This window comes from Triturus cristatus, chromosome 6 (assembly GCF_964204655.1).
Source record: "Triturus cristatus chromosome 6, aTriCri1.1, whole genome shotgun sequence".
NCBI classification, from domain to species: domain Eukaryota; kingdom Metazoa; phylum Chordata; class Amphibia; order Caudata; family Salamandridae; genus Triturus; species Triturus cristatus.
This window is the reverse complement of record NC_140589.1, coordinates 1,718,515,185-1,718,538,255: the sequence shown is the minus strand read 5'-3', so window position 1 is coordinate 1,718,538,255 and position 23,071 is coordinate 1,718,515,185. Positions and strand designations below refer to the sequence as shown.

The 23,071-nt window shown below is 41.9% G+C and overlaps 1 protein-coding gene across 1 annotated transcript in view; it reads right to left on the bottom strand.

The window, feature by feature from the left end:
• LYPLAL1 (lysophospholipase like 1) overlaps window positions 1–20,868 on the bottom strand; it is a 174,771-nt gene extending 153,903 nt beyond the window's left edge. Inside the window, exons 1-2 of the mRNA XM_085612939.1 lie at window positions 20,744–20,868; window positions 6,843–6,942 (exon numbers count right to left, since the gene is read on the bottom strand). Coding sequence (XP_085469065.1) covers window positions 6,843–6,942; window positions 20,744–20,828 — 185 coding nt within the window. The 5' untranslated portion in view covers window positions 20,829–20,868. The remainder of the gene's footprint in view (window positions 1–6,842; window positions 6,943–20,743) is intronic.
• Window positions 20,869–23,071: the final 2,203 nt, after the last annotated feature.

Genomic DNA, 23,071 nt, shown 5'->3' with positions numbered 1-23,071 from the left:
TTTCAAGCATTCTTTCATAGTAATTGCTGATCCCGGTGATTGAACCTAAGCGACATAGTTATGCTCAGACCTAGGTCCCATAGCTCACAGGAATTTAAGCTACACCTCAATGATGAGATCCAACACAGATACAATTGTCTTGTGTTATTAGTGTTCCCATCCAGAAAGGGCATGGCTTGGTAGTTCAGACAGGCCTGCCAATTTATATAAGGCAGGTTCCTTTCTGGAAGGATACAGACCAAAAACGCTGGGCTGGAATGGAATTCAGTCAGAGATAGTGGTCAGTGTTTGAGAGTAAAAAATGTATTCAGCATTTTTGCTGTCAGCAAGAAAAGTATGGGCATGGTCCACAACAGTCGTTCATTCTCCTTTGCCACCTCCTCCCCAAGGTACGTAGTTCATCATCAATGAACCATCTCATTCACTTCGTTTGCAGCGTTGGTGATCTACAACTTTCCTAAAGAGCCGGGAAGGATGACTGATGCTCTTTTTAAATGGCTGTGACCTTTATGCCGGATGTGTCCTTGCTGCTCCATGGACTGTAAAAACAGTAGACTGAGTTCCGCAGCAGGACAAAGGTTGCCACTTGGGTGTCCAGTACCACGCGCACCACACAGATAATTCCTCAATCTTATAGGACTGCAACACTGTTTGAGCCAGAATCGCTGCCACGCAGCCAAAAAGATGGCCAGAACGCATGGGAAAATTCTGATGCAAAGTTTTGAGAGAAATGCATTACTCACATTTTGAACAAACAGAATTGGCCTCTGCATTCACACTGATCTGAATGGTCACTGGGGAGTTAATCAGAATGATTGAACCAACCCAAACTTTCCTGGAGGAGTGGCTCGGATGGCCACTCAAGGGCCAGTAAAGTCCACTTAGACATAGGTGTGATACTATGTCCACTGTTTAAGTTCTTTCTTCCATTGCATTAGTCAGTGTCTGACACTGTTCTCATCTACCCTCGAGGTGCTACCAAATACCATACTTCTAAGCACTCTTGGCACTGCCCAACAACGGAAGGCGTTTCTTCAACAAAGTTCACTGTATGGCGCAGTGTTAGGAGCACCGCTTGTTTGAAGCCCTGTGTTTTCTTTAACCGCATCAGTGCATACTAAGGGCCATATGTAGGTAGCATCAAATTTACTGATTCATAAATACCGAATTTTACCGATTCGGTATTTATGAATCGGTAAATAAGATGTAGGTAATAATTCGGTAAATTTTACCGAATCGGAAAAATTCGGTAATTATGAATCGGTATTTACCGATTCGGTAATGAGGCATACCTTCCCATTGATTCCTATGGGCCTGGAGGCCCATAGGAATCAATGGGAAGCCATTCACCATTACCGATTCGGTAAATACCGATTCAGTAATGGGGGGAGCATATTCAAGGGTGGCAGGGTGTCACATTGACACCCTGTTGCACCCCTGAATCTTGCATGTGTGCACATGTGGCGCACATATGTCTGCCACATGGCACTCTTAAATCTGCAAAATAATACTTTTTGCAAGGTATTCGTTATTTATCACCAACCTGTATTTGGTGGTAAATAACGAATTCTTAATACTAATTTTCACTCTTTAGAGTGCTCCCTACATATGATTTCAGGATTCGGTATTTACCGAATCGGTATTTTACCGATTCAGTAATTTACCGAATCCTGAAATTATGCCTCCTACATCTCAAATAGCTAAATACCGGTCGGTAACGGGATATTTACCGAATTTCGGCCGTTACCGACCGGTAATTAGCTACCTACATGAGGCCCCAAGTCTCTTGGGTCTGCTCATTTGAGCCCACGAGCCTGTTCCACCTCTAAACAATGATTTCTAAAAGGAAATGCCACGACAGGAAAAATGTTGACCTTTTGGCATTGGGTTATATGGTGGCCCTATCTTAACCAGACCTTGATCCCATTCTGTTGGCCGATTATCTTTACCTGGGAACAGTCTGTTGTGCTGAATTGCAGTGTCGTTCAGAATGCTGTGCAAACATCAGCTCAAAGGCGCCCTGGAGAGATCCCTTTATCACACGGGATGGGGTTGTTTTTGGTGTTCGATTCCAATATAATGCGGTGTAAATTGTCATAACGTCTATGTGACTGCTTTTACCACTTGGCCTTAATCTTTGTGCAGTGTTTTGCAAGTACAAATTCACCCAGCGTATTACATTCGGAAATTGCATGGGCAAAAAACCGCTCAGAGGGCCATTCACAGCCAACCACGATTAAAAAAAATTGCACGAAATGGGATCGACTGAGCAGACTTTTTTTACTTCGATATCTTAGTATTTTGAAATTGTGGTCTTTAGAGTTCCCTTTTCTACCACGAGAAAATTGAAACAAAACAGACTTGCAAAATAAACACATTTGAAGCCAATTTAGGGGAAAAGGTTTTACTAGGTCAAAGCAGAATTCTGGTATTTACATTTCAACTATACAAAGCAAGCACATATTTATAAACTTTCTTTGTGCATTGGTATAAAACCGAAGCCGGAATTACTTAAGTGCATCTGTTTCACATTGTTAACTCGGCTAATGGTCTTATCAGGAAAGGGAGCTGACGAGCAAAACCCCAGGCAGAATCCCTAGAGGAATTCCCAGTTCACAATGAAACAAAAAAAAGCACAGGCAAATCACTTTTTGTCTGTTTTCCTCAACAAAGACAGCGATCATACATAAAATGCTGCAGAAAGAGAGTGCGGAAATGTATTGTTCTCAAAGCAGTCTATTACTCACATAATGAATTTGAGGTCACGTGGCAGGTTTCATGGGGTAGGGAGAACTCAGCAATGTCTGCATGACTTGATGGACAGTAATGGGCTTAACAGGCTTTCCCTTAGGTGTTAATTTCTTAACAAAGACCCACCACGACAGCAGTGTTCACTCGTCTCACAGATGCATAGCTGGCAAACGAGTGGGTGAGTTGGTAGCCCTAGTGAAGCAGCGTGCACTCCCTAAAAGCCAAAACCTTTAGGACTATGAAATCAGAACTTAATCTAATCATTCAGAATTAGATATGTGTGGAGCCGTGTGGTAAAGCCTGCCCTCAATCTCTGTCAGTATACTTACTGTCAGATGAATTAAAGTTATGATGGAAGGCAGCGCTTCAAATGAGCCAGTACTGTCAGGTACGGAGTGCCAGCACTTCTGCATTTTGAGGGGCAGAGTGCCAGCACTTCTGCATTTTGAGGGGCAGAGTGCCAGCACTTCTGCATTTTGAGGGGCAGAGTGCCAGCACTTCTGCATTTTGAGGGGCAGAGTGCCAGCACTTCTGCATTTTGAGGGGCAGAGTGCCAGCACTTCTGCATTTTGAGGGGCAGAGTGCCAGCACTTCTGCATTTTGAGGGGCAGAGTGCCAGCACTTCTGCATTTTGAGGGGCAGAGTGCCAGCACTTCTGCATTTTGAGGGGCAGACTGCCTGCACTTCTGCATTTTGAGGGGCAGACTGCCTGCACTTCTGCATTTTGAGGGGCAGACTGCCTGCACTTCTGCATTTTGAGGGGCAGACTGCCTGCACTTCTGCATTTTGAGGGGCAGACTGCCTGCACTTCTGCATTTTGAGGGGCAGACTGCCTGCACTTCTGCATTTTGAGGGGCAGACTGCCTGCACTTCTCAGCAGAGGAGCAATACTTTTCATTGGAGAGTACTGACATTTCTCAGAAGCGAACAGGCACTCTGGTATTGAATACCTGCACTTTTATTTTCCCATTTCCAGCTCTGATGGAAGGTACGAATATGGTGGCAAGAAAAGGACGCAATAGGTTACTAGGGATGTGCGAAAATATACTAATGAAAGTTTCCTAAATTCATCATTTTGAACACAATGAAAATGCAAACGAGAGTTTTATCAGCTGGCCAACTTCTACCACTTTTGAGGTAACATTCTGCAGTAAAAAGCCAAACTGCAGATTTTCTTTCCAGCATAACTTGAAAAATAACAACGGATATTTCACTAATTGTGCGTCACAATCAGCCAGACTCCATCTGTGCATTTATTCAGCAGCAACTGTTATTAAACCAAAGTTCACAGTTTTTTGCAAATAGGTCAATGTTTTTCTTAGAAAGTTCATGAAATGTGACGTAAAGGGTTTCTGTAATACTGCACACCCCTAAAGAGAACATATTAAGTTGCACAACATGTTGACAGAAAGCATGTTGCAACTCTAACCATGTAATGCAAGAGAAATGGCTTTCATTGAAAATGTAAATAACAGAGTGCGCGTGAGCATCAGGTCTGCTTCCATATTCTACAAGGCTTCTCTCATATACTTGTGACACCGTTGACTACACACAAGGCTTCACAGCTAATGAGGGAGTAGGACAACGTTTGCTGGTTCTACGACAGGAAGTTGTCACATTTTACATCTGCATGCTTTACACTCTCAAATATATCACCCGTGGGGCTCCAGAGGCACAGGCCCTATTCCTAACTTGTTTTTCTCATTGTATTTCTAGGTTGTAGCAGTATAGACTCCTGATCTGCCTCCATTTTGGAGTTTCAATCAGAAAAGACATTTTTAAATGGACTCGAGTGTCACCAATTCACTAGGAAGGTATGAGGGACTGTAGACTACCCTGCCATGGTAGTTTATCATATCTGCCATTACAAGTCATTTTTCATGTCCCTTAGGCTGTTAAATGTTCTTTAAATGCCCCTCGTCCTGATGTTTCAGGAATCTGATGGAATTAATATTTTCAAAGAAGTGGCCACCAATCCAAACAAGCATAGGTGAAGTCAATAGGTCTAGGAAATGTGTGCACCAGCTTTTCTATAAAGAAAATCCCATATTGAATTAACATCTTAGACTACAATAATATAGAAGCTGGGAGTAGAGTTCCACTGCCGAACAGAGTGCTTGAGCTGAGTTGATCTGATGTTGAGTTTTATGCAAATGAATTAGAAGATGAAGTTTGTGATGTAAGTGGTGAAATTCAAAGGCATAGAAAATAAAATATTGCTTAGTTTTTAATTCTGACAAAAGGCCAGTACTTTGGTGAATCTTTAATACAATTTATATGAATGTTTTTTTCCTTTGAGTTAGTAAAGCTGTAAATTAAATATATTATCATTACAGAAAACTAAAACATATGAACGCACAAGGACAATTAGTGAATAGCACTATTTCTTTATGATTTTCATATCTTCATGACAGGCATTCAAACAGCATGCACTTCCGAAACAAGAAAAAAAATATATATCAGCAACTAAATTGTGATTGTATCAGCAAAGGAAATACATCAAAATACACACACTGGCTCTCAGTTACACGCTGCTCATATGTATCATTTATATTTTAACAAGAAGCACTGGCAAATCCAATACATCTGGCTTTAATGTGAACGCATGCAAAATCAGCCATGCAGAAATATATTCCCACGTGATAGCACTTTAAAAACCACACCTATTGGTTTTGACAATCTTTGTTGGCCATGGTGGTAGCATTGGTTGTAGTATCAGTGGCAGTACTGATAGCTGCAAATGAAGCATCTGCCGATGTTTACCAATGGCAATTTATGTATACATACCAACACTGTACTATCAAACTCTGTGCTATGGTGAAGAAAATAGTGCAATGTACATGTATATGATTTGCGTTGTTATCCACAATTCACACTGTCACTGCTAAAGTTGTATCTATAGTACATGTGCTCAATACTATCTGAAAAACAAAACTGATAAAAAAAAAAATATATATATGGTAGCATTGATGGTGGTGGTCTTATTGGTGGCGATATGGGTTATACTGGTAGAGCTATTGGTATTAGTGGAGCTACTGGTAGAAGTGGCAGTACTTTTGTTCCTAGTGGTGGCAGCAGTGGTATAGATAATAGTATTGCATATATAGGATAAAGTGAATGTGACAAAATGTTTGATGATTGAGTGTACTTTAAGATTTAAAATAGTACTTCACACACTGCAACGCATGCATCGTATGGGAGGTGAAATGGTACACGAACTAGCCAATGGCATGAGGCGAGAGAGGAATGCCCACTCAGTGTATAGTTTAAAGAACTGCCAACAAATTTCCTGGTAGAACGTGTGTGTTTGTGGCTCATGCATGTTGCATTGAAGGTGGTCACAGGAAGGTAGCTATGGTAAACATAGTGCAATGGGCTATAATATTGTGATCCTAAAACATAAGAAACTGGATCACACGTTTTACCAGAACAACATCAACATACTGAAGATGCTATTTTAAGCCTGATCAGTATTTGTGCAGGCATGGCACTCGGACAGTGGGCGTAACCTACCCAAGGGTGTCAAATGAATCCCTTGGTCAGGGTTTTTTTGCTTTAAATAAAACAAGTGTACGAAAAAGAATGAACAGAGTACGGATGTCAGTTTTTACATGACTAGCGTTGTGATGTGTACACATGTATTTTGTGTTGAGAATAAGCATGCCAATTAGTGAAAATGGCATTTCTCACGGATGACAATTGATATGGGTTTTAATTTTTTATATAACATAACATAACAGGTGTAATTGTAAAGCGCACGATTACCCGTAGGTGTCCTGGCGCTGAATAACAGATGTTTAATGGTACCCAACTCAATGGTATTCATTTTATCGACCTCAGATGGATGAAAGGCTGAGTGGACCCGCCGGGATTTGAACCTGTGACCATGAGGTCGAACACAGGCCCCTGCAGTGGCTGCATTAGTTCACTGAGCCACCAGACCCGGTTAACAAACAAATATAACAAAAGTATATTTATTTCATGTGTAACTTTTTGTGTAACAAAAAGTATATAAATGCACAACAGATTAACAAAACTTCACCTTAAGCAAACGGCATTGAATTATCCAAGTAAACATAAATGTACGATACCTTTCAGGAGCAGTAGGAAAAATAACTTTTATATGCTGGAAAGAAAGATCTTCATCTAAAATCTGTTTAATCCAGCTTCTAATCCCGCTTCCTGTATCACCTATAAAAAAAATGAGGAAGAGGACTTTGATCTTTACTCAATGCCTTCCACAGAAATTGCTTTTACTTCATGACTAAATATTATCCAATTAAAGAAAACAGTGAAACTCAAGAAGAGTTAAATAGGATATTCAAATGTACTCATCAACAATATATCTCAAGGGAACATTGACTTATGGAACTGAAATGCAGTTTACATTTACCTAGTAAGAACAAATTTAAATATTTTTTATGCACAACAATAAGAACACCATCTAAAGATTAGTCGTGGAAGAGCAAGCTACTGGGTCACACACTATCACTAATGTAAACAAGATTCCAATAGATTAATCTACATAAAAAATACAAATGAGAGAAATGGGCATATTACAAGTGGAGCAGAGCAGTGTCCTCAGTTGATCCACTGGGGTATAGTGCTCTCCTCAATGACAATCTCTGGCAGGCCTGAACTTGCTTAGAACAGGAAGTTAAGTGGGAGCATTTATCAAGATAAAATTGTGAATTCTGTAAGGCATTCCACCTGGAAAAAGAACAGGTCCTCACAGTTATTCCACAATCAGTGGATATTAACTTGTAGTAGCCAGATTTGTGCGAGGCGACACTGCCCGGAAACATTATTCATGGCCTCATGGTATCCCTGCATATAAATCTGCATTATTTGTATTTGGTGCCAATGTATTGAAATGCTTTACTCAGGTATTCGATAAATGCAGATACAAGTATTCAGCCTCGAGAGTATATTTTAAAAGTAGAAGGTGTAAATATGAAAATTCAAGTAGCTGTCACATAATATTCAGCTATATATATATATATATATATATATATATATATATTCACTTAAAAAACCATAGGTTTCACACATGTTATAGTTAGGTGGACATTTCACTCGTACAAAACCAATAAAATTCCCCCGTTATAGTTAGTTCAGATAACTATAACTCGCGCGCCCGCAATCCACTGCTCATGACGTCACATATTACATCACTTATGACATGGTCAGTGGCATCACTCATGACATCACTGATGACATCATCCTTGTGATAGAGTGGCGGTCGCGTGAGTTATAGTTATCTGAACTAACTTTAACGGGGGATTTCATTGGTTTTTTACGAGTGAAATGTCCACCTAACTATAACATGTGTGAAACCTATGGTTTTTTAAGTAAATTTGCAAGGTTTTTTAAATGCTAATTCCTAACTATAACGTGTGTTAAACCTATGGTTTTTTAAGTGAATTTGTACGTTTTTTTAAATGCTAAGTTATGTATGTATTATTATATATTTTTTTAAAGGTTTTTCACCGTGCGCGCACCCTGCGATTTAACAAAAAAAAAAAATGTTTTTTTCACCCTTCGGGGTCCTTCAGGGACCCCGTGACAAAGGCTAGGGGGTCAGGAACACACTACCCTGCCCCCTTTTCACGTTCGCCACCTCTCTTTTTCAGTGTCGCACCCAAAACAAACAAAATGGCGGACAACACTTCCTGATTTCGACCGATTCGAATGTTGACTGACATGTAACCACCAATCAGAATTACGCTCACGCACGGCACAGTGCGAGCATATAGATATTTATGTACTTTTAACTGCAATTTTGTCAGGAACTACTGTACAGATTGACTCCATATATGCAAAAGGCACATGCCTGACCTGAGGACTACCTCTCTGCCAAATTTCAAGTATTTCTGTTCAGCCGTTCGGGCTGTACCTTCGACTAAAGGTCCTATGGAAAATAACATGGGGAAAACGCGTTTTGGGACCCCCCTTTTTACTCGGCCCCCGCTTGACGAATCACCCCGAGACTTTCAGGGTAGGAGCTGAGGAGCGCCCCATTAGTTTTGAAAATTTCGCGAGGATTCATCAAAAGTTATTCAAAATAGAATTTTCAGATTTGCTATGGAAACACGGTCCTAACTATAACTATCTACTGGCGACCGCCAGTAGATAATATATATAGGTCCAAGTATGATGCAACAGCACAGATATTGTTATGTCTTTGCCTCCAACAAATATATTTCCCAAACATTAAAGCAAAATCTGAACAATTATTACAGGAATCAAAATAACGAAACTTTTTTTTTTTTTTTTTTTAAACAGTTAATAATAATTTACTCCCGAATTTTCCTCTATCACTTGCCTTTGATTGCACTATTGGTCACTTTACAACACCCTAATGTTCTTTGGTAAAATGAAAACACCCAAAGCCATTTGAATAGTTGAAACAAGCCTACAGAAGTGCAACACTATCTCCTTATTCTTCAGAGAAACTGACTTTAACACCTTAGGACGAGGAGAAAACAAAGTATATTTGTGCAGATCACAAAAGCACGCACTATATTTTGCACTTCTTCTGCCAACTTAATGGGCACTCTATCAAATCCCAGATCCAATTCAAGTATCATGGATTATGCAGAAATTCCTTTGCCAAGAAAGAAAAAACGTCCACTAAATCTGACATACAAACTTTTTTCTGCAAAAACCGTAAATCCAAGTCCTCTACAGCAGCCCGTTTGACTGTTCACATCTAGAGGGGGATAGTAATTTAGATTTATAACCCCATGCCTCTGGAACGCTTTATCGACACACCTCTGTCACTACTGAACCAGTGACTTTCCACAGTTATTGAAACCACGTCTACTCTCAGTCATCTTCCCCCTTTTACAAAATCAACCACCTAATGTGGAGACGGCTGCAATGCCCCTCATTCCCACCCAAATGAAACCAAAATATACTTCTGTCTCAATTTACTTCCACATGTGTTCCTTAGCACTAGCCAAATGCAACTCCTACTTTTGTAGTGAGACAAGGTCTTTAAATTCTCTATACCTGCTTCTGCTAAAGCATTCTTCATCATTGCCATCAATCCTTCGAAGAACAGTGGTGACACCATCCATTGAAAAACAAACCTACCTTGTTAAAAGAAATGGCTGATTCTACTTCGACAAATCAGGATAATATTTAAGCCATCCTCAGCACATCACTGTATAGACAATTGTTGGACCTGCCCTGGCCTTTCTTTAAATACATCCACAAGCATATGCTTACCTTTATGAACAACTTGATACATCTAGAAACAACATTGATAACGCCCAAGTCATCTTGAAAATGAACATTTGATGGCACTTTTGTGAATAAAGCAATAGTATTGAATATCAGCCATGCAGCCAGATGTGTCCAAGGACAAACTGAATTATCACTTTAATTTCCATAAAATCAAACGGGGACAACGATTAATTATTTAACATCAGCACAATTTCCCTAAATATATGTTCAAAAATGGATTATTTTCATTAACACTTCTTGTTGAACGTTTTGATGTTTTAAACTGAGACACCCCTTACTCCTCTTCTTCTGCCACCATCTCATGTTAACCTTTGAAATCCCAATAAAACATCATGAAGAGCAGACACCTTGAAGTCTTAGAGCTTTGGTAGATCTGGGGTCCCTCTGAACAGAGGAGCAGCCAATAACTGCCTATTTCAACTGTTCAAATTGAAAGGCCATATTTGTCAGCTGCAGAGGACAAGGAAACTGAATGAAGTTCTTCACTATTTCAAGGTCAAAGGAAGCAGATTCGCTTCTAAAACCTGATAAAAGGAAAAATGAGAACGCCCCCCACCCCCCAGGGACAGATGTCTGCGACTGGCATCAACTGGTGTACCAAGATTCTCAGCACTAAAGATGGGAAAAGGGAATGATATATTTCTTAACAACAGAAAAAGGAAAAAGTAGATCATAAAAGGAGCATGAAGATAAATAAATTGTACACATGCGATTGGATAATATTACCTGCAAGATATTGATCTCAAACAATTTCTTGGAATCACCTCAATGGAAAGAGTGTCTAATTCAACCTGGAGTTTGGGCCTCAATCCCTGGGGTGTGCAAAAGGTTTATATGAAGCATGAAATTAATAAAACTAGTAAAAACACTGTGGGATCTCTTAGCAGAAATCTTTTGTCATCTGCATTACACTTATTGCCTAAGTGGTACTTAAACAAAGGATATATTCCCTAAATTCATTGCTATGAGGCTAAATGTAAAGAACTCTGTAAGACTGAGGAATACATTTGTAGTGACTGGTAAAGGAAGGAGGATGTGTGAAAAATGAGACAACATTGTTCTCAACACTAGATCTCAGGGAAAGATGGGATAATGTGTACATTATATAACCTGTAAATATTAGAAATGCAAGTATTTCAACAGAAGGCCTAAAACCAGAATTCAAGGTAGAATTAAGACATTAGCAGCACCATTAATGAAGCTGTAGTTGCCATGCAAAGGACAAACAATGTATTTTTCCTAACAACAGGAATGGCTTTGAATTACAAAATAAGACCATCCTTGCCTGTAATGTGGTATGCGGGGGCAGTGATCCATGTTCCATGCATTCTCAAGAGGTTTGCTTCCAGTGCCACGTGCAAATGAGAATTAGGGAACAATGTACATTGCTCCATGTTCACAGCATGCATGTGAACAAACAAACCCTTGAACAACGCTTAATGTCTACCAGCTAAGCGATGGCTCTTATTTAGCTCACTTGCTATGGGGTGGAAAATAGTGTTTTGGAGGGGTAACCCATACTCCGGTCAGAAATGTGTCCAGAAGACACATGTTCATACACTTTTTCAGGCTAAATGCTGAGACTGTACTCCATCCCATGGACATATGACCCACACCCCACTAATGGCAATGCTCCCACAATGCTAGCACAAAACAGCCCTAGACCCTAGTAAATTATGGGGGTACCCATATGTCATTAAAACTACCAGTGGTCAGAAAGGACTATATCAAACTCTAATAGAGAAGAGGGTGTACATTAGGCAGGGGCAGCTCCTCCGCTAAGGCAGAGGAGCATCTCCCCACTGCCTTGCCGCACTGCAAAAAAGGAAAAATAAAATGATAATGCGCTGTTATTATCATTTTATTTTTCTGTGCTGAGGCAGTTTTGTAGGGCTAAGCTTGGTAGCGCAGGGGGGAGGAGTGGTGGGCACCCTCCTAAGTGTGCATGAATGTTTGTGCCGGCTGTCTGGGGCAGGCCAAACAATCATGCACACTTTGCATATTCTCCACTCAGGCTGCATTACAGCCTGGGTGGAGCACATACCCAGGCTCCCATTTACTGTCCGAGTGCCGAATCACAGCGCTCAGCCAGACACAACGCCCCCCCCGCCCCCGAGTGCTTCCTGTTTGCACAGAAGCCAGGAAGAGGATGGTAGAGAGGTGGACGCCGGCAGGCAAGTGATCTTTATTTATTTATTTGTAATCCACCCCCCACTACTGCTTCCTGGGAGCAGCTGCCACTGACATTAGGGCTGGGTTCTGCTCCACCGGCGGTGTTGGCAGAGTTTTTCCACTCCACGCTCCCCTTGGGGTGTGGAGTTCAGCAAAAACTCCTCTAGCCGCTGCTCTGCGGAGTTTGCTGACGCTGTCATACTGGAGGTGCATTTTGCCTTACCCTGTCATAGTGTCTCCTCAGGACAGGCTCGGCCTTCACGCAGTTTGACATGCGCGGTTTTTGCCGTGGAGGGTTGGCTGCATTTCCGAGTTCCCATGTGCTGATGGAGAGCGGGACAGATATGTGGTGATTGGCACACATCTGCCGCTGCCGGGCCCACATGGGCGCTGCCACACTGATCGATTCAGCGCTGCTCTGATTGGGGACTTTGGGAGGCTTTTGGTAAAGAATTCCACCTCTGCTGGGTAGGTTTATCAGCCAATGAGATGTATCACATTCGAGGTAAGTAATGCTGAAACTGCGGATCCGCAACAGAGTCATTAGTTCTGAATAAATGCCATTTAACAAAAGAGGAAAATGAACTTCTATCAAGTGATGAGCTTTTGAAAATAGTTCACATTGTACAGTTCTCCTGGTGAAATCACGGGGCGAGTGAATGTTTATCACTTTGTGTTGCGTTGTAAGGCTAACGTGGCTGGTGCATGTCTGTGCTCTTGGATTCGCTGAGGTGTCTTCTGATAGGCAACGGAAAGCATGCCTGTTCCACCGTAGAAAACGTGTCATGAAGGGCTCATAATGACATCAGACAGACTGTGCTGCTGTGCATGCTATCTGCCTGAAAGCCGCTGGGAGAACAACGAACAAGGTACTTGGCCCTGGTCGATTCCGAGAGAAGTTCATTCTAAAAGCCGTTGGGCTGGGAGCCTGTGTCGGATGAGCCTCTGTGCGCTACAGTCCTTTCATTGAATGGGTGGTTGTGCTGAGAGGGCAGGGCAGAGTTGTTGGCTGTCGAGTGGGCAACTCAGTGCATCCTTGATGAATGCGGTGTCTAGTCGAGGTCCTGCTTTGTCAATGTTTCACATGCAAGGACTGGGGTCTATCTTGACGATGTTGATGATGGCCGCTGGCATGCCAGCCATTGAGGCGGTTTTACCACAAAACTCTTTTTTTGTCTCTTGGAGCGAGTGTGCTCTGTTGATTATCTCTGTGCATTGCCCATGTGTGCTCAGCAGCCTTCAATCTCAAGTGTGGGGAGTGGAGGCAGGCATGCAGAGTGGTGCTTCCTATGTGTGGGAGTCTTGCCATGTCTCATCATCACATGGGTTGCACAGTGGCTGGGCTGCATGTTTCTGGTTCTTTCTGGTAAGTGGGTCGGTGTTGCAGTTGTATTGTTGTATGGCTGCATGTGTTCTGCTGGTTACTGGCATCTTTGAGTGGTGTGTGGAACTTAGGGGGCTGATCGTGTCCAGTAACTGGTCATGGCAGCTCTTCCCACTCACAGAAATCCACGGAATCTCACTTTTTTTTTAGCTTCTGGTGGACTATTTAAAACAGGCCCCAAAATGTGAAAGAGGGGAATTTTTTATACCACAGAGCGTCGATTCTTGCACATTCATATTTTGGAAAATATTGACTTGAAAAAAAGCAGCAGACACCTGAGGCTAAGCGCATGTACCTCCCGCTGAAAGTAGAGGTGGGGTTATGTCCACTGATGAAACTGAAGTAACCCACACAATTGCTCTTCTATATTTTGGTGCACATTTCCTGTACCACCAGAGTCATTCAACCTCCTTTTCCTCTGTTAAAGATATGCATAGGAAGAGAAATGCCTGGGAAGCCAGAGTCCAGTTGAATTCCAATGCACAATGTTTTTAAAAAAAAGTGGGTTCTTTTGAGATTCTGTGGAGAAGGCTGGGGTGTTTGAAAGCCAGGGATGCTGCCTTGCACCGGACTGCATGATCAGCAATGCCTTTTAAGCCGAAAATACCTCAACAGAAGAACACGCCAGAATACTGGACACAGTCCAAAAGAGCTAAAGAGGCCTTTAAAGGCTTCTTTTATATATTTATGGACCCCATATTTAAAGGGAATATGAGTGTTGAAAAACTTTACTCTGACCAATAACATATTTGGGGCCGTTCTGGCAAAGGCTGAGCAGAGTTTATTTTAAAAGTTCAATAACTGCTTTGAAAAACGTGGTAAGTAAAACGACTTAGTAAATCATGTGACGCTCTAACTTAAGCAGAAATTATAGAAGAGTCCTTGGAATGTCTTTAACTCTAAGGAGGAAGGTGTTTGGTTCTACACAGCCGAAGCACGGATATCTAGTCACCCAGCAAGCTAAAGGAACAGCAACACTAAAGGACCTTTCCATTCAAGCAGTTCAATACCACTGGATGCCAGAGTTTCAACTACAAAGATACTCATTACATTGTACATCACACACACACTTGAGACTTCCACCTATTTTTCTAATTGTGCTAATCTGTGAGGCTGTTAAATATTTAAAATGCATACTTTGTTTAGCAGTAGCGTTAAAAAAAATGTGGATTTTTTTTATATCACTAACAGTAATATTTAGGACTTTCCTACAGGTGGTCAAAACCAATAATTACATTGGGCTTTGGACAGCCCATTGCTTACCGTTGGCTGGCTTTCTTGTCAATCTCACATGTTTGCATCGTATTATGCCTTCACCCTTCTTGGCGTGTCTGCTTTTTCTTTTTAATATAGTGTTACTGCTGCTTGGCATATTTACTTTTTAACTACCCACCTTCAACCCTACTCACTCCATTTTGCTCCCATACCCCCTCTCTACTAGTGTGTTTTTTTAATTATTATTTTGCTGCTGCGGATTCAAAATGCAACTTGAATTTTGCATACCATTGCTTGTTTATTGTACTGTGAATAGTGTTACTGTACAATGCTCCCCTCCTTCTAGATAGACTGACGTAATTTCTCTCACTTTCTGCAGCACTTACTTGCGATTCAAATAATGTCAAAGTTGAGGGATCATATACAAGTATGCACGTTTATGACCACGTGATTGTGACTGACCAAAAAGTTACTATTTTGTGAGTGGTTCATAATTTTCTTTTTATTCCTGTGGCCACCTCACAGGTGGCAGACTAAAGTCTCAGGTAGACTTTTGCATTATGTGTCCATTACGCTATGTGTAGTGAGTGCATTATTTACACCTGTGCATGCATTATTAGTTTTACTGGAATTTCTGTCTACTTGTGCATGCAAAAATTATTGCGAATCCACCCCAAATCTTAAATGGGACAACCCAATTGAGCTGCTAGTGTAATACAATGAATTAATCCGATCTAATAGTTTTGTTTTTTTTTTAAAATCCGATTGGCCACACTCTGCTAGTCCTACCAGCGTGTTACCCCAAAGAATTGTGGTCCATGAAGTAGCGTCGGCGGGTACGCCTATGCCAAATGTTTAAAATGAAAATGAGTGTCGTGTTAGCCATCCCTGGACACGTGTTTCGAGGTAGTTGCCTCTCGTCAGCAGGGAGTAGGTATGTGTGTAGGGTTGCTGCGTAGGCTGCCAAAAAATATTCTCAGGTATAGTACCACTCAAGGCGCGCAGGTGCGTAGCCATGGGCTCGTCAGCCCCAGTTTTGTTTTTTAACTGGATCTTTCGTCTGAATATCGAAACAGAACATTCTATGCTATTTCATAACCATCAATCTATATGGGCCAAGTTATTTTCTCCATTAACAAGAGGGTACCTTTTACAAAAATAACCATGCGTTCCTACTAAAATAAAATGCTTAGAGGCGCACAAAACCGAGCATTTTTCTTTTCAACAATATTTACATTTAACTTCCTTGGATTTTCTTTATAAAAAAAAAATTCCACACATGCACAATCCAAAATATTGGTATTATTATAATAGTATCAAAACCAACATTAATATATTACCTGAAGTTACTACCGAGCCATCCCCTTAAATCTAAGGTTACCACTTGGGAGGAGATAATTTATGCAGCATGCTAGGAGAACCTGGTCTGCATCCGAACAGCACAGAATTAAACCAGGCACACTCAAAAGGCAGAGCAATGGGCAGAAAAAATGAAGCCATATTCTAGTAGCTAAATAACCAAGAACGACCATTTACATACATTGCTCTCAGGATAGCGAGGGCAAACAGTGAAGAGCTTCTCAGGGAGGTAGTGTGGAAGACAAGAGCTCCAATCACAATAATGCATTGTTCAGTCCAGTGCTTATCTTAGGCAAAAGAAAGTACTTTAATATATAGTAAAATGTAAATACTACACAGTTAAATTGGGCTCACCTGTAGCGTTATGATTGCAACTCCAATTACTAAGAAAACATGTACACCCTTGATGGCACCCTCTTCCTGCTCTAGGAGATGCTCAAGTGCTCAAAGGACATCAACTGCAAGCATAGTTTTTAGGCACAGGTACAGTTCACTGGGTCTCTGCTCGTGCAGGATATTTTGTAGTTAACTTCACCAGTTTGCACTCAATAGGAGATTGCTTATGCACCAGTCACTGTTGCCACTGCAGGAGACAGTTGGCACATCTAGCTCAGTTTTACACGTGTAAGTCATGTTATCAACTCATGTTGCTGCTGTTGTGCTGCATTAGCAGGGTGGCAGCAACAAATGATAGACAGATTGCTGAATAAATAAAACATTCATCCCCAGTCAAGAGATCTGGGTTAAATCCATTGTTCTTTTGCTCACTGCGCCACCCCAGTTTGGACCCAGCCATATGCAATTCAGTCTTGACCCTGCTCTTCATGGTAACAGTCCAGCTTGCACTGTCAAGCCGGGTCCTCCCTGGATCGGAACAAATCATCCTGGGATCGGTTTCAGGGTAACACCCCTCATCAGCCAGGCTACCTTGAATCCAGTGGCACAGTGAGCAAGGGACCCACGTCTGGGCATACCCATCTCACTGAGGGCGAAAAGTGCTCCGGCAACAAATGATGGACGGAATCCTGAATGAATCAAACATTCACACCAGTTAAGAGATCTGGGTTAAATCCATCATTCTTTTGCTTACTACGCCACCCCAGTTTGGACCCAGCCATATGCAAATCAGTTTTGACCCTGCTCTTCAAGAGAACAGTCCATCCTTAACTGCCAAGCCAGTCTAATGACCGGAAACAAGCATCCTGGACGAGTTTCGGGTAACACCCGTCTTAACTGGGGTGAATGATTCATTCAGCATTCTGCCCATCATTTGTTGCCACAACACTTTTCCCCCCCAAGTGGGATGGGTATGCCTAGACGTGGGTCCCTTGCTCGGTGGCATGCAAAGACCATCCCTGGCCAGACAGTCATCTGAGTTCTCTACAGAGCACTCGCTTCCTTGGCCATGAAACACTGAACTGGAACAATGTGGGAACAGTATCTGGACCTCCACCATTCAACTACAGAATTGCAGTTCCTATACTTCCACTGTCTTGAGAAGCTGTATCACCCTCGATCTTGTGCCATCCTAAATTAACAGCTATTCAGAAAGAAACCCACTTATCCTAGCAGCCATACTCATTCCACGCATAGCATCCTACTGCCGTACATGTGCTAAACAGTCACTGCACATTTACGCATTCAGTAGTCACAAGTAATGTCAGCGCACGGTTCAAGGGTTCACAAAGCAGTAGAACGTTACATGAAAGTCTGTGGATTCTTCTCTCTGGCACAGTCTTGTCTGACTATTGGTTCACAAAAACATGGTGCCCGGCACCACTTCACGTGTTTCACCCACGGCATGAAAAACAGTTCTACACCCATTGGGAGAGCACACTTTCTGCGTTCCCTTCAGGTTATTGATCAAAATCCAGACCTCACATTTCCAAGGACTGTCCTAGCCCTTTGCACCCATGTATGATTAGCGTGCTGGCAGGGCCAAAATAAAAAGTTGGGAAACAGTTTTCACATGCAGTCGGCACATAGGGTGGGGAGGGGACCCCTTTTAGCACGCACACAATATTCCTGTCTCAACACTGCTTGAACTTCTGAAGAAATTGAGGCAGTGCTGCCAAAAGAAACTAAAACATTGAAGCAAGGCATCACTACTAAGGAAGGGGCTCGGATGCGAGCAAACTCTGAACTGAGACATCGTTTAAACAGACCATACTTTACAAGGTTTTTAACTTTGCATTCTGGGACTTGTAGCCCTGTTATTCTGTTACAAAATCAGGACTGCAACACCCAGAATACAAAGAAAAAAAATATTGACTGGATCAGATACTCATGCATTGACCTCAGAAACCTGAGAGCTCTGTTACCATGGTTCTTTGCTCTGTTTGGTCATTGTATGTATAATAAACATCTTCAAAGCTAAGATGCCGCAAAGAGTGGGCGTGTTCTTTAGAAATATCCATCATGTTATTATATATGTCCCTTTGGAGATTTCGGCACTGTCCGTCTTTTGGAACCCTTGTCCTTTGCACTCCTTGGTAAATGTATTTCGACTTTGTTCTTCCATTGTCCCATTAAACCCTGTGTTCTGCTCTCCATAATTTCCACCTTTGCCGCCTTCAGGATTTGCCTTTTTTGTTGGTACCATAACCGGGCAAATGTCTAATTCTCTGCAGGGATGTGCAATTCCTATAGCCCGACATCCAGGACATATTGTTTGGGGTCAAGGGCAACAAGTTTTCATGTGTATTTTGTCCTTGGGACAAGTAGGCCCAACCCCCTGCAGCACAAACCCTTTGGTTGCCATTTTGCAGTACAACATTATGGATCGGGGAAGGGCACGGTCTGCAGTTAAGGTAATATTTTTGCCCATATGTTAATGCTGTCCAAACTTGCATTTATGGTTCATTAATTAGAAGCCTTTATTTTTAGGGTGAGCACTCTAAGTAAATGTTGTAAGCTCCGACTGCACTGACAGTGGTTCCAGTATAAAAATGTGTACACAAGTTTTCAAAGTTTAGCAATATAAGGCTATGTATAATGCTCCCAGAATGCTCTCTGATTTGATGCAAATATTTGCAGAAGCTTGAACCAAGATTGATGACTTGCTTTCAAAATAAAATGTTCCTAAAAAACATGAAAGCAGGAAAAAAAAACTTTTAGCTAAACTACTATGAAATTTCAGGTACCATTTCTATGCAGCATCATTTAGTAACATGTGTTGATGCATGGTAGTATTTCCCAAAAATATTCATATTGGAAAATCAGTGTAACCAGTTTCAATAGGATTTTGGGAAACAAACAAGCATTGGTAAAGCCAGTAGGTCTGAAATTGGTGATCAGCTTTTTAGTTTAGTCAATGTGTGACTTGATGTGGCATGTTTTTTGTAAAACCTTATTGGTGTTGGAGGTGCTGGGTCCTCACCATTATAACAAACATTGGCAAAAGCAAAAATTGTTTTTTGGTCCAAAAAAGCACTCACTGCCACAGTAGTTACTGGCACTGAACAAAACAACTTTGTGTGTAGATATGCTCCTTGTGAAAGAGCAGAATGTGGTCACTCACAGTGAAGCCAGCCAATACAGAGAGACAGAATTTCAATAAACACAGAAGGTCATGGTCAACGCCAGACCAAATTAGGGGCATAACTATTAAATAAAGTCTTAATGCAAGGACATATACCATGGGTGCCCTTTTAAGTGCAGCTGCACAGCTTTCGTGAATTCCCAAGAATTAACAGAAGTAGGGAAATAAATAATACTCCTAGAAAATATTTATGAACTGCATTTTCGCATGAGCAAATCTGCATGTGTAGATTTGCTCATGCGAAAATCTGAGTGTTTGCAAGATCACTTTCCTTTCAGCCACTTTTTCCCCAACTCTGGAAGAAGGTTTACATCTGCCATTGTCAGGAGTACATTTCCAACATTTCTCTATAAGGGAAAAGATTAGAGAAGAGTTGTTGAAAACCCTTAAAACATGCATGTTGGTAGGTTTGCACAGACTCAAAAGGGCAATCTAACCATGGTACTATTGCTTACCACTACCTTCAGCCCCAGTATGTAGATCTGCGGAAATGTGGCAACATAAGGGGATTGCAAGTATTCAAACACTACTATGGTATGAGCCCTGGCATATTCATAGATGCTATATCAGAGCTCTTTTATAAAGAGATTGCTGCCATAATTTGTTGATGCACTACATGGCACAGAAGGGGCAAGTGGATTTTGTTACAGGACAAGTGGATTTATGAAGCAACCTGTCCCATGGACAAGTAGATATTTAATTAAATTCCACACCCGTCTCTGTGACCCTTCCAGTACCAAGGGCACTATTTCTGTCTAGAACATATTCCCGGGAGTGGTGCTTCCAAAACAGCAGTTCTCTTGAGTTTCCCAGTTCCATGCGCCGTTACCGCAAATACAGGTACTTTCGTTGCAGTCTGGGATTATATGTAGTCATACCAAACGTATTATCAAAACCAGGACCACTAGCCTCATAATACAAATTAAACATCTAGGTTTGATGAGGTACTCGTGAAGGGAACTTGGAAACTCGAGAGCTCGGAAAAACACATCTGCTTCGCTGACTGCAGTGTGGCATCAACCCCCATTCGCTGCATTGCTCCCCTCTGAGCACACCAACGCTGCGCTGACCTGATCCGTGCAGAAAAAAGACGGAGGCCGTATGAGTTCCTCTTGCTGGCACGAAGCATCTCTGCAGCACCCCCGAATGCGCCATGTTTCAAATGGATCAATGACAGCTACCGGGAAGTAGCGGCGCATGCGCTGGGAGGGAGGTTAAAGTCGAAACTAATAGAGGAACTGCGCACGCGCGTGAGTGAGATTTATTTCGCGGCGCAAGCAGAATAGTTATCGACGAAGACGTACAGTGTTATTCAAACTGGCCTCAGAGGCTTGTGTTTTGTGTATTTTGAAGTCCAGGTTCTTTGTGCTTCTGTCATCAGACAGGAGTTAAACGTTACAACACAGTTCGATACTTCTGTAGACGCAGTATGTAAGCTGTTTATATAGTCGACAGGTGTCTTGCTTCCTAGACTCCCCTGGAGGGGCAGCGAAAATAACAATCGCTTCGAAAGGTTTAAGGATACAGCTGAGAGTTGTCAATTGCCTGTGAAGGGCAGTTTTCCATTGCCTGTGTTCTGGCAAATCTCACTAATTTACGTTTCTCAGAGGCTGGCAGTTTATTTTACCTGTTAGCACTGCTGTGCAAACTTGACTTGGAGTTAGTATGGTTGACACCTGGTCGTTTTTAGTTTCACCTAAATCAGCTCATACTCTGTTGCAAGACCTATTGTTACCTTACAGTGGGCTTAGAGCTCGCCCATTACTTACCATTAGTTTGCTTCTATGTCTCTCCCATATACTTGCTTCTAATTTGATAGCACACATGGGCTTCACCAGTGGCCAAAGTGCATAAAAAAAGTATGGGAACTGAGATAACGCATATGATGGGGACGGGGTCAGTGAGTGTGGGGGCAGGGTAAAAGGCGTGGCTAAAAACAAAATATTCTGTATATTTTTGGTCTTTCACTGTCAGGTCGCTACATATAAAATAACTTTCAGCTTAAATAAAATAAAAAAAATTGAGATATTACTCAGTGGGAAATGCACTATAGTGTATTATGAAACCCCGGGCTTTAAGTGGGCAAAAAAAACTGGGGGTGCTCTAAAAGGGGCAGGGCAAACCTCTTAAAGGGGTGTGGCCTATCCAAGTAGGGGCATGGTCTAAATCAAGATAACTAGCATTGTGTGCTTAAGAAAATCCCCTCCTATTATCCTACCTTCGGAAAACACTATCTTTAAAGGATTTCTCTTTCTCCTACAACGCGGCTCACCTAGCATGACGTCCCCACTTCTCAGTAGTGAGCAAAATAAGCATGCTCACATCGATGTGCATGCTCTCACTGCAGTCCAATAAAAAAAAAAGAAAACAGACTATCTTTGCGAGGCCCGAAAATAGAGCCAGATAGAGACCCGTTTCGAGGCCCCCTGAAAATAACTGCCGGTGCTCAGACCCGGCCCACTTAAAGCCCTGCATCCATCCATCCTAAGCACTGCGCCATCCAACCATCTTTCAATCCATCCATCCATTCCTACCTACATACATACATACATCTGTCCCTGCACCTATCCTAAGCATCTATCAGCCCACCCGCTTATCCTAAGTACTGGTCCATTCATCCATTCATCCTTCCATCCATCCATCCATTCATCCTCCCAGCCATTCATCCAGCCAGCAATCCATTCATTCATTCATTCTTCCATCCAGCCATACCTCCATCCATATATCCATACGCTCATACATCCATACATACATCTGTCCCAGAACCTATCCTAAGCATCTATCAGCCCACCCGCCTATCCTAAGTACTGGTCCATGCATTCATTCATCCTTCCATCCATCCATACATTCATCCATCCATCCATCTAGCTATCCATTCATACATCTGGCCATCCATCCACTCGCCCTTTATTTACCTATCCATCCGTCTTTCTGTGCATCCTCCGCCCGATCCTAAATACCCCTATTATACTCATCCACCCAGCCTCCTAATGGGCCGAAAAGGCCGGTGAAAACCATTGACAGGCAGATGTTTCTGATAAAGAACAAGAAAGCTTTTTTCAGTTGCACTTTGTTGACCATAGTTCACCACCCTTCTCTGGTGGTGTTTTAAACAAAGGTTGATCCAGCTAAAGAAATATAAACCAGCTTTTCAGTGTAAGACGCTAATTCAGAAACATAACATTTTGTCCATTTCTATATAGGAACACTGCTTTAAATTGGCCGGGGCTGACAGATACTGAATACCTGTACTCCTTACATTTGAGAGAGTATACCAAACAGCTAATTTGGGGTGGTGAGAACCTGCCCTTCTATATTTCCATGTGAAGCACAGAATAGGAATATAAAGGTAATTCCAATGCTACTATCTTCATATTAAAGAGAGGGTTTGAGAAATA